At 45.7% G+C, this 12,105-nt stretch overlaps 1 protein-coding gene across 1 annotated transcript; it reads left to right on the plus strand.

Annotated features, from left to right (window-relative positions):
• The first annotated feature begins 907 nt into the window (after positions 1 to 907).
• Positions 908 to 10,563, plus strand: NEIL2 (nei like DNA glycosylase 2). The gene is given in 6 exon segments (XM_075201216.1): positions 908 to 1,096; positions 3,238 to 3,299; positions 3,301 to 3,378; positions 4,572 to 4,873; positions 6,721 to 6,917; positions 7,929 to 10,563. Coding segments are annotated over 5 exon segments (951 nt in total). The 5' UTR covers positions 908 to 1,096; positions 3,238 to 3,239; the 3' UTR covers positions 8,243 to 10,563.
• The last annotated feature ends 1,542 nt before the right edge of the window (positions 10,564 to 12,105 follow it).

A 12,105-nucleotide genomic window follows, 5' to 3' on the forward strand; every position in this document is an offset into this window, starting at 1 on the left:
GATTTGCTGTTAGCTGCCTGCCAGCATGCCTTGCCTGACAATCGGAAGCCGGCGGCGGGATCGCCCCCAACCCGAGCCCCCCATCTGCCCGAGGCCCCTGGGATTTAGCCCAGAAAGCCCTCGGGTTAATCCGGCCCTGGCTGTGTGGCAACGTGTCCTAGATGCGCTATGACCTGCCGTGTGTTTGTGTCGTTGCTCTTTCGCCTTACATCCAGCCAGGTCGCTGCAGTCTTTGTCCGGAAGTGTATGATAATAATATTGTGACCTGTGAGGTGGTCAAAATTGACTGGAAATGACTGGAAATTAGTGTTATTGAGGTTAATAATAATGTAGGAACAAAAGAAGAGCAAAATTATGTGATTTTACCATATTTTAGCAATTTTTCTAAAAAATACAGATCCAAAACCAAAACCAAAACCAAAACGCAAAGTTAATACAGATCAGAAACCAAAACCAAAACCAAAACACGGGGGTCAGTGACCTTCTATAATAATATTAAAATACATAGTGTATTTTATAGTACGCGAGGACTGGTACATTACATACATTACAAGGAAAAAGGAGTGAGTAGAAACTGACAGGCAGCAACATTACCCCATGTGTTATACCTGTGACTGAGGGGACATTATACAACTGGAAAGTAATAACTTTTAATTAAGGTAACTTTTAGCTAGAAAACAAACTTTTTTTTCTTTGTGAAATCTTAAGAAACTTCTACTCCCAAACTAAATAGTCCAACCAATCATATCTGGCGACTCCATTAGTACAACCAATCATATCTGGCGACTCCATTAGTACAACCAATCATATCTGGCGACTCCATTAGTACAACCAATCATATCTGTCCACCCCCGTCTGAATGGACTAGTCCACGATGGAATGGTCTAGCCCAGTAGTACCACGTGCCCTCCATGCCTAAGACAAATTCAAACATATCACCTGACCTCCTTCGGTTTGTAAACAAGTCAGTATGTCCTCCCCTGTGTATTAGAGTTGGATCGGTCCTGTTCCTGCGTACCCCACTGTAGCGGAACCAAGTAACGAGCTATAACGGGGAGGAGGCGCTGAGGTTCCCTTGTCTGCAAGCGGCTGACGGGTGACCTGTCTGTGTGCAGGAGGGGGGGGTTGTACACGGGGACCTGTCTGTGTGCAGGGGGGGGGGGTTGTACACGGGGGACCTGTCTGTGTGTAGGGGGGGGGGGGTTTGTACACGGGGGACCTGTCTGTGTGTAGGGGGGGGGGTGTACACGGGGACCTGTCTGTGTGCAGGAGGGGGGGGTGTTATACACGGGGACCTGTCTGTGTGCAGGAGGGGGGGGGGGTGTTATACACGGGGACCTGTCTGTGTGCAGGAGGGGGGGGGGGGGTGTTATACACGGGGACCTGTCTGTGTGCAGGGGGGGGGGTTTGTACACGGGGGACCTGTCTGTGTGTAGGGGGGGGGTGTACACGGGGACCTGTCTGTGTGCAGGAGGGGGGGGTGTTATACACGGGGACCTGTCTGTGTGCAGGAGGGGGGGGGTGTTATACACGGGGACCTGTCTGTGTGCAGGAGGGGGGGGGGTGTTATACACGGGGACCTGTCTGTGTGCAGGAGGGGGGGGGGGGTGTTATACACGGGGACCTGTCTGTGTGCAGGGGGGGGGGGGGGGTTTGTACACGGGGGACCTGTCTGTGTGCAGGGGGGGGGGGGGGTTTGTACACGGGGGACCTGTCTGTGTGTAGGGGGGGGGGGGGTGTACACGGGGACCTGTCTGTGTGCAGGAGGGGGGGGGTGTTATACACGGGGACCTGTCTGTGTGCAGGAGGGGGGGGGGGTGTTATACACGGGGACCTGTCTGTGTGCAGGAGGGGGGGGGGGGGTGTTATACACGGGGACCTGTCTGTGTGCAGGAGGGGGGGGGGTGTTATACACGGGGACCTGTCTGTGTGCACGGGGGGGGGGGGTTTGTACACGGGGGGGACCTGTCTGTATGTGTACACGGGGGGGGGGACCTGTCTGTATGTGTACACGGGGGGGGGGGGGGGACCTGTATGTGTACACGGGGGACCTGTCTGTATGTGTACACGAGGGGGGGGGACACCTGTCTGTATGTGTACACGAGGGGGGGGGACACCTGTCTGTATGTGTACACGAGGGGGGGGGGACACCTGTCTGTATGTGTACACGAGGGGGGGGGACACCTGTCTGTATGTGTACACGAGGGGGGGGGGACACCTGTCTGTATGTGTACACGAGGGGGGGGACACCTGTCTGTATGTGTACACGGGGGGGGGGGGGGGGACACCTGTCTGTATGTGTACACGGGGGGGACACCTGTCTCTATGTGTACACGGGGGGGGGGGGGGAGACACCTGTCTGTATGTGTACACGGGGGGAGACACCTGTCTGTATGTGTACACGGGGGGAGACACCTGTCTGTATGTGTACACGGGGGGGAACACCTGTCTGTATGTGTACACGGGGGGGGGGGGGGGGGACACCTGTCTGTATGTGTACACGGGGGGGGGGGACACCTGTCTGTATGTGTACACGGGGGGGGGGGGACACCTGTCTGTATGTGTACACGGGGGGGGGGGCACCTGTCTGTATGTGTACACGGGGGGGACACCTGTCTGTATGTGTACACGGGGGGGGACACCTGTCTGTATGTGTACACGGGGGGGGACACCTGTCTGTATGTGTACACGGGGGGGGGACACCTGTCTGTATGTGTACACGGGGGGGGGGGGGACCTGTCTGTATGTGTACACGGGGGGGGGGGGACACCTGTCTGTATGTGTACACGGGGGGGGACACCTGTCTGTATGTGTACACGGGGGGGGACACCTGTCTGTATGTGTACACGGGGGGGGGGGGGACACCTGTCTGTATGTGTACACGGGGGGGGGGGACACCTGTCTGTATGTGTACACGGGGGGGGGGACACCTGTCTGTATGTGTACACGGGGGGGGGGGGACACCTGTCTGTATGTGTACACGGGGGGGGACACCTGTCTGTATGTGTACACGGGGGGGGGGGGACACCTGTCTGTATGTGTACACGGGGGGGGGGGAGGGATCTGTCTGTATGTGTGCAGTGGGGGTTGTACACGGGGGACTTGTCTGTTTGTGTACATGGTGGGCCTGTTACTGGACACTGTACATGGGGGGCCTGTTACTGGACACTATCTCACTGATGCAGTATTATACTGTAATAGTAAGACAGATGTAACATATATGTTATTGGTTTTTAGAGATGCCGGAAGGTCCCACTGTGCGCAGGTTCTGCTCCCTGGTCTCCCCATTTGTGGGCCAGCGGGGTGGTGAGTGTTAGTGGCAGCACCAGGCAGATCGCTCTTCAGGATTTGAAGGAACAACTATTCCAGGACTGTCAGGTAACTGTGTAGGGACAGATTGAACGATGCGTCACCTGCCATCCTAATTCTGCACAGATGAATGCTGTGTAAGGGACATCAGTTCATAGGTGAGGGAACTAGATTACTAAATATGGGGGTAGATTTATGTTGCAAAAATTGTATAAGACGGGCAGAATCGTGCAGTAGTATATACATTTCTTTTCCCTATTTTTAATGTTTCCCATGATTTTATACACCTCTGGCAACGGGTCTGATTGAAACACAATAAATAATCCTGAATTAACAGGTGTGGCCAAATACTTTTGTCCTTATAGTGTACATGTATAACTTATATAACCATGTTTCATTGTTGGCTCCTTTATTGCTCCTTAGTCCTTGTAGTGTATTGTTCTACTTAGACTAGGTACACACTACCGATTATCGTGCCAATTGCATGATAAATAACTGTTAGGTCCGATATCGCATTAGTTTGTAGGCTCCAGTTATCATGTTTTATTGTTTTATTTTATAGACAGACTTAAAACTTTATAAATGATAGAGTACAGTCAGGCAAATTCTGCAGTGTGTATGCATAGGCAAACCGAGGGGGGTTCCTAGTGCTTGGAAACCCCCCTCCAAGCCTGGGGCTCTGTATAATTGAGGTGTGTGGACCCTGCTCCCGCTTCGCACAGCTCTGCTTGAAAAGGGAGAGCTGTGTGCACCTAACAGTAGTGCACACAGCATTGCCCATGTATATTATGGGGATAGGAGTAGTTGGAGAGCAGTCAAGTACTGTCTAAAAATTATAGCCACGCCCCCATGCATGCTGGTCACGCCCACTGGCGGCGTGGTGTGGAAACCAACCTCTACAAATCCTGCATTTGTCCCTGGTAAGCACTTGGGACTAACATTGTCCATAGATTTCCATAGAGTTTACAGAGTCACCATCTTTTCAGCCGATGGTTATGACAGATGCAGAGCACAGATCTGAAGGTAAATCTTGTAAAACGTGTATACTGTGTACACAGGAATTGGCTGCTGATCGGGACTTTCTGTTGCTGGTAAAATTGTTACAGATATCTCATCAAGAGGAATTTTCAGTAGTGTGTACCCAGCCTAACTCTTTATAGAGTAACCTGTGAAAATCTATAACGGACACTCGGTGAACGTGTTCATCTAAGGTGATTAATTTTTTTTAGTTTGTCACTAGTTTCCTACAAATGTATTTACAGGTTCATGGAAAGAATTTGTACCTAGCATTTGGATGTGGGATAATGGAGCAGGTTCCTTCACATGAATTGGATGATTGGGAGTCAGACGGTTCTCACGGAGAGAAGAGCTTGAAGGATTGGTCACTGAGTGAAGGCACCGCTGATGTTTCCGATGACCAGAGGAATTTAGGAACAGGCCAGGGAAACCTCTTGCGCAAATGGCTACGCTTCCACTTTGGGTTGTATGGAAGCGTCAGAGCCAATGAGTTATCTCGCGCTAAACAAGGAAACAAGAGAGGGGACTGGAGAGATCCAAAACCCAGGTACATCTCCATTGCCTCCATGTCTCGGAGCAACCGGTGATGGGAAGATGACATCACTGATCCTACACATTTACAGGTGCCCGATTGGGGGACATTTAAACAACAATTTCAGTTTTTGCCTGTGCACCAACTCCACATACGATTCTGTGATATCTAGAAAACATAACACTGTGGATGGACAGTCCGTTAGGACAGCGTTAAGAACCACAGGTCTGAAGAGAGATAATATTCATAAATAAGAGATCTTTTGGCTGGCTCTGTACGTTTCTATCCATATGTTTGCAACAGGCAGTGTATTAATATCATAGATTTGTAAGGCATTGGTGCACTGTAGAGTAGAGAAAACAGTACATAAAACGGACATACAAGGTAGACACAATAAATGCAGACATGAAAACAAGGGCTATGGAGGACCCTGCTCATTGGAGAGTTTACATTCTAAGTGGAAGAGGGCACAGCTGAAACAAGAGGAGCAAGTGTGGCTCAGACTGGAGATTGGGACAGTTGTGAGGGTACATTAGAGTGAATAGTATCATCAGGGATAAGGTAAGCTTTAAAAAAGAGATGGGTTTTCAGAGAACGTTTAAAGATTTGAAGGCTGTGGGAAATCCTGATTGGGCGTGGTAGGGAATAAGTGGGGAGCAGCACGGGAGAAGTCTTGTAGACGGGAGTGAGAGGTGGTTACCAGAGACGAGACAAAGTGCAGGTCAGAGGTAGAGCTGAGAGGGAGCATTATTCTCATGAGATTTGACATGTATGAAGGGGTGGGGTGGTTTATAGCTTTGTAGGTATATATTTGCATTGTATTCTGAAGGACACAAGGAGCCAGTGTAGGAATTTGCAAAGTTGTGCAGTAGGTGAGGCGCCATGAGAGAGAAAAATCACTCTAGCACAGGGGCTGGCTGGGCAGAGCCGGACCGGACCCCTTGGGCTGGGCTCTGGGCTACCTAAAAAAAATATTTTTTTATTTTTTTAAAAAATGTTTCTAATATGCTGCTGAGCCAAGTCTCACCCACTGGGATAAAATTTACCAGCCAGCCCCTGGTCTTGCAGCATTTAGGATAGATTGAAGTGAGGATACATGGGTGAGGGGAATGCCAGATAGCAAGAGGTTGCAGTAGTGGAGATAATGAGAATGGATAAGAGTTTTGGCAGCATGTTGAGTAAGAAGAGGGCCTATTCTGGCAATGTTTTTAAGGTGGAGTCAGCAGGACTGGGAGAGAGTCTGGATGTGAAGAATAAAGCAGAGGCCGGAGTCTCGGTGACACCAAGGCAGCGGGCTTGGGAGACTGAGGAAATGGAATTGTGGTGTTATTGATAGTGAGGGAGATTTGAGGGGAGGTGGTGATTCTGGTACGAGGGAAGATAATAAGTTCTGTTTAGGACATGTTGAGCTTTAGGTAGCGTTGGGACATCCATGTGGAGACAGCAGAAAGACATTGGGTTACAGAAGGGGGAGGTCAGGGGAAGAGATGTAGATTAGGGTGTTGTCCATCTGAGCTTTTATGTTGACCTCTGAGCCCAAAATAGTCCTTTACTCAGAGATATGGACACAGGCTAAACTATAGAACCAGAGTATCAGTGAAAATTAATTAGCATTATTTGCATCCTGGGTTGGGTTGCCAGGAGGCTAGACTGTTCTGGGACACATTTCTAATTTGGCTGGGTGACAGATATGCTAATAATGTATTACCAATCTATCTGATGGACATTGCAATTTCATAATTATCTTATCTGCCCCCTGGTCCCACCCAAGATGTAATCCACACAATGAAATAGACATGATAATCACTACCTTACAATTAGTGAAGTCTTTTAGTCTGTAAGATGTTTATGTTGCTTGTTAGGCTGAGGCTGAACTTTGATGGCGAGAGGTTCTTGGTATTTTACAATTGCCGGATGACTTGGTGCTCGTCCCCCTTCGTGGAGCCCACCTGTGATATCCTCTCCCCAGAGTTTGATAAGGAGAAGGCCTTGCATGCGTTGTCCCATCCAAGACCTGTCTGCTTTACCCTGATGGACCAAAGACACTTCTCTGGAGTAGGTAAGGATGGTGTTCTCAGAGAAGTCTACCTTATGTGTGTTTTTATATATTTTTTATTTAAATATTACACCCCATAGTAAGTATAAAATTCATTTGTTCCATTTTTGGAATAGCCAAAGCTGCCAAGTGAAAAGTTTTTGGTTGTGTAAGTACAACTGAACTACCTGAAACTCGTGCCACCAATATAATGACCTACTAATGCAAGTTTAGCATACTCGCGGATTAAATAAATATACCACACATTCCCGCCTTAGCTTGTACAACTCCTGAGATTTTCATACGGATATCTCAAACTTTAGAATTCGCTGCTGTAGTTATTGATTCTACTTCTGTTAGTCTGAGTCAAATTCTACTAATGTGTCTAATAACTGGTGTGCGCCTCAAACTGTCTGAGAGGAACCTATTGTGCTAAAATGTGGCTTAGACTTTTTTGAAGGCCTCTGTCCTGTCTATAACCATTTTCTATGTATACTTTCTAGCAGAGCATATAACACGTGTCCTGAAGCTCCTGACATTTTTAGGGGACCACCATAGAGAGTCTTTGACCTAAGGTTGGCTCCTTCCGTCGTTATCGTTGAATTTAAATGGAGTAGTCTGGAAACCTATTTGTGCTCCGTTCTAACTCATTGACAGAGAGGGACCATCATGGAGAGAGGACTATATGGTCGGCCCTCTTAATATGGCATGAGCGTTTTCTACTAGAGTGTACATAAAATATCTGAGAGACAGGATAGGGATTTTAGTTGCAAAAAATATGTTTTTTTGGGTTCTATTTTGCAAATTTAACCCCTTAAAAATGAAAAATCCACTTTCATTGATTTTCATATTTTTATATCTTAAGTGACTGGGTTAAGAATTTTAAAGTGGGTCATTTTCTGCAGCTTGTTTCTGACACATTAGCCTTACATTTTTATTTATTTATTTTCTATTACTTAATTTTTTATTTAACTTCGATATTACACAATTTCAATCAAACATGATTGGCTTATTTAATTAAGTTTTTCTACCCAGGGAACATCATTAAGAATGAAATTCTGTTCTTGGCACAGACCCATCCGCTTTCCCTGGGCTCCCTCCTGCCTGCAGAGACCTTGGTTGCCCTGATAGACCATGCGATAGCGTTCACTGCAGACTGGCTGAGAAACAAGATGCAGAGGAAAGGATTGCGCTACCACATCTACATGAAGGAATGCTGCGGAAAGGGCCACCAAGTTGTAAAAGAAGCAATCGGGCCCCCGCATGGGCTAAAAAGACTGACTTGGTATTGTCCTACATGCCAGAAGCATGTGAACCCCGGAGAAGCGGAACAGCCCATTGTGCAGTAAATCACCTTGGAAGCGGGGGAGGGATTGGTCTTGCAGTCAGTAAAAGTGTCAGTAAATCCTGATTTTTAGAGGCGGTCGATAGCCTGTTGTGACCCTACAGGGCTCAGCCAGAGGCCAGAAGAGCATGTTGGGACTTGTAGTTCAACTAGAGAGCTACGGGTTGCCTACTCCGCTTTAGAGATCGGTGTCAATGTGCCTGTTTCTTTTTGTTTATTGGTTATATGTTTCACATTGAAATACTGGGCTAACATCTGCATAGTATATGCGTGACAGTAAGTGTGTTATTAGGTCATACATGCCAACTTTTAAGATTCGGGGGGGGAGAAGTCATGTGACATGGGGTTGGAGGAGGCCGGGGTGACATTGTCGCGTCACCATAGCCCCGACACGATTGAGCCCCGTCCCCTCCATTCACTGCCGTGAATTTCGGCAAATGCGCTACCCTTCCGGGAGTCTGTGAGGACTCCCCAAAATTCGGGAGCCTCCCGGGAATTCCGGGAGAGTAGGCAATTATGTATTAGGTATGGGCATTTAAGGAACATGTATAATTCCTTCATTACTTGTCTGTTTACAATAATGGCACAGCTCCTGGGAGTGCAGGTATTTAGGAGGTAGATATTTTATCCTGTGCAGATTCTGAGCAGTAATCTATCTACCTCTGGCTGTTCCTTGCTCTTAAAAATAAAGATTTCGGATTATCATGGTAAAATACAGAATCGCCATGGAATCTCTTTGGTCTGTCGATCAATGTTAATCCTACGCTTTTGGTCTCTCCTCTCTCATACCCACCTCTAGGAATAATCTCTCTAACGTTTGAGGCCTGTAGTCTTTGGACCTAAAATCTGCACCTTACATGTAAATTTACCATAGGGAGCATTTGATAACAGATGACGACTAATAGATACAAATACTATGAGCAAATTATAATTAATCCTTTCTTGATTTAGAGGGTGATTAGTAACCCTGTGATAGGGGCATATGATATCTTTTATTTATAAATAGAAGTTTTTTTGTTCTATTTCAAGTGATCCTTTCTGTTTTGCAACAAGTGGCAGATTTTTTTTTTTTTTATATTTTATCGTTTGCTTACACAGGAAGTAGTTGTCACTGCCTATAATTTATTCATTATTACTAATTGCCCCTTATTTTTCTTCACTAGGAAGTAAAGTTTTCTTAGGAAAAGGATCTCTAATGAAAGGTGAATTTTGCTGCACTGCATATCAGTAGTCAGATACAGAACCGTTTGGCCTGTTTGTAATCCTGGGAAGGATTCGGCTGCGTATTTTCTGTGTTCTAGTTTGGCTGCGTACCGTGGGATGTCCGTCCAGCCGTAACTGCATTCTGTGATTTGTCCCTTTTTAATAGAACTTCGATTGAGAGCATTGATTCTTAAGACATACATAGGGCGTTTGCAGTGACTGCAGGGCAGATGTTAAACTTTCTTTTCTTGCATGTATGGTCCATCCAGCTTTCCCTCTGACGGCTGTCTGTACCTCCCAGTAGGGATCAACAATCCCTTATCTGTCCAATCACATATCCGTTTCCCACAGAAATGACCCACCACTGTCTCCCTATTCTGGAACCAATGGCGTAACCGAAGAAGTCTCCGCTGTGTTGAGCAAGATTTTATTACTTTGTAAAAATAAGACCGATGTTTTCATGTCGGAGTTTCTTTGTACCATTTAAGTCGACTTTTTCACCTACACACAGTGGTGACGTCTATTTTGTGAACGGAGCCAGTATGCAGCCTATACCCGTGACCAAGTTGTACAGCGATGAAGTAGAACTTTGTTTGCTTTTCTTAACTTTTTGGGTGATCTAATTTTCTACCAAATAGCATTAAAAAAATTATTATTTTTGTTACTAAACAAATTATTGGCTGGAACTGGATCGCCCAAAGCTGAACCTCAGCTAGATGTTTTGGATATCCGCAATAATTACCTTTTGGTATTCTTTTCTCAGCCATAGTTGTGCGTTTTCATTTCTATCAAGAAAAATTTGGGCTGTCACCAACGCCCCAGGTTTGAACTTGTGATATGTACAATCAGCAGAACAGATGTTGTGTATCACATTGGTATTTAATATTACTTTTATACAGCAAAAATGCCTGATTTATTTTGTTTGCAGCATCAACCGTATATAAGGTTATCTGGTGCATCGGTCCCGACAACGAGAAGACGTGCAGAGGGCGCTCCTTTGTCTGTTTTCACATTTGTAACCAGAATATATTTTTACTTTCTGCATCTTCTAGATAGAATTTCTGTTCTAAGAAAAATTGCTGCTTTTTGTGTTTGTATAAATAAATAAATAAATAGATAAAACTTTTGTTTTTGGTCTTTTTTTCAAATCTTTTATGAAAGCTGAGTTCATGAGTTTAATTCCCAATCATGGCCTTATATGTGAGGAGTTGCGTGGGTTTCCTCCGGGTGCTCTGGTTTCCTCCCACACTCCAAAAACATACTGGTAGGTTAATTGGCTGCTAACAAAATTGACCTGTGTCTGTGTGTGTCTGTGTCTGTGTGTCTGTGTGTGTGTGTGTGTCTGTGTCTGTGTCTGTGTCTGTGTGTGTGTATATTGGGGAATTTAGACTGTAAGCTCCAATGGGGCAAGGACTGATGTGAGTGAGTCCTCTGTACAGAGCTGCGGAATTAGTGGCGCTATATGGTAATACTAATAATATTATCGGGTAAATTTCTTTTATTTTCAATACTTTGGTCAAACGTCATTAATTGATAAAGTTTCATTTCATGATAATTTGATCACTGACTTTTTTTTTTTTTGAACAGTTCTCTCCAAACTGAGTAGATTCAGTATGTTAAACTAAAATACTAGATTATATAATGCTGGTGCTCCAAATTGAGGAGACTCACAAGAAGCTATGTTTTGGGGGGGGAGCATTGTAACTTAATAAATGACTGGTTCATATCCCTTCAAGCACAATTTGGAACATTACACTGATTATTATCTTTCCATGAAACGAATTTCACAGGGGAAAAGCATTAAGTACATTGCTGCCTATATTAGACGGGCAAGTGGTAGCGCCATGCGGGCAATGGGTTTCCCTCACTATTGGTAATTATTGATCTCCATTTACCATAATATATTGAACTCCACACAAAACTACATATTTAGATTTTGTACCCTTGTTATCAAGGTTCATGTAGATACTATATTCTGTATTGCTGCATTTCAGCCTCAGAATAGCTACTTCATCATCATCGGTTATTTATAGAGCGCCACTGATTCCGCAGCGCTGTACAGAGAACTCATTCACATCAGTCCCTGCCCCATTGGAGCTTACAGTCTAAATTCCCTAACATACACACACAGACTGAGAGAGAGAGAGAGACTAGGGTCAATTTTGATAGCCGCTAATTAACCTACCAGTATGTTTTTGGAGTGTGGGAGGAAACCAGAGCACTCGGAGGAAACCCCCGCAAACACGGGGAGAACATACAAACTCCACAAAGATAAGGCCATGGTTGGGAATTGAATTCGTGCCCAGTGCTGTAGGGCAGAATTGCTAACCACTGAGCCACCGTGCTGCTTGTGGTATTTCGGTTCACAGACCACTCTGGTATTCTTGGAAGTTGTGTTTTCAATAACTACCTTATCTCAGATATCTTTAGTTTTGACAAGCCTGTGAAACGTCTACACATTCTTTTCTTCAAAGAGTCCACATGAGACATTAACAATTACTTTATTTGCTAATATTGGACGAGGGATTGGCCTGCAGGGAGCGTTAGACCTCATCCTGGGAGGAGAACACTTTATTTTGGCTCTGTCATTCTGTTTGCGCCCTAGGATATTAAAAAATGCCTGTGTCTGTAACATTGAGGTAATCTGGATCCTGTCTGGCATAT

The sequence above is a fragment of the Mixophyes fleayi genome, chromosome 3 (assembly GCF_038048845.1).
Source record: "Mixophyes fleayi isolate aMixFle1 chromosome 3, aMixFle1.hap1, whole genome shotgun sequence".
Classification (NCBI taxonomy): Eukaryota; Metazoa; Chordata; class Amphibia; order Anura; family Limnodynastidae; genus Mixophyes; species Mixophyes fleayi.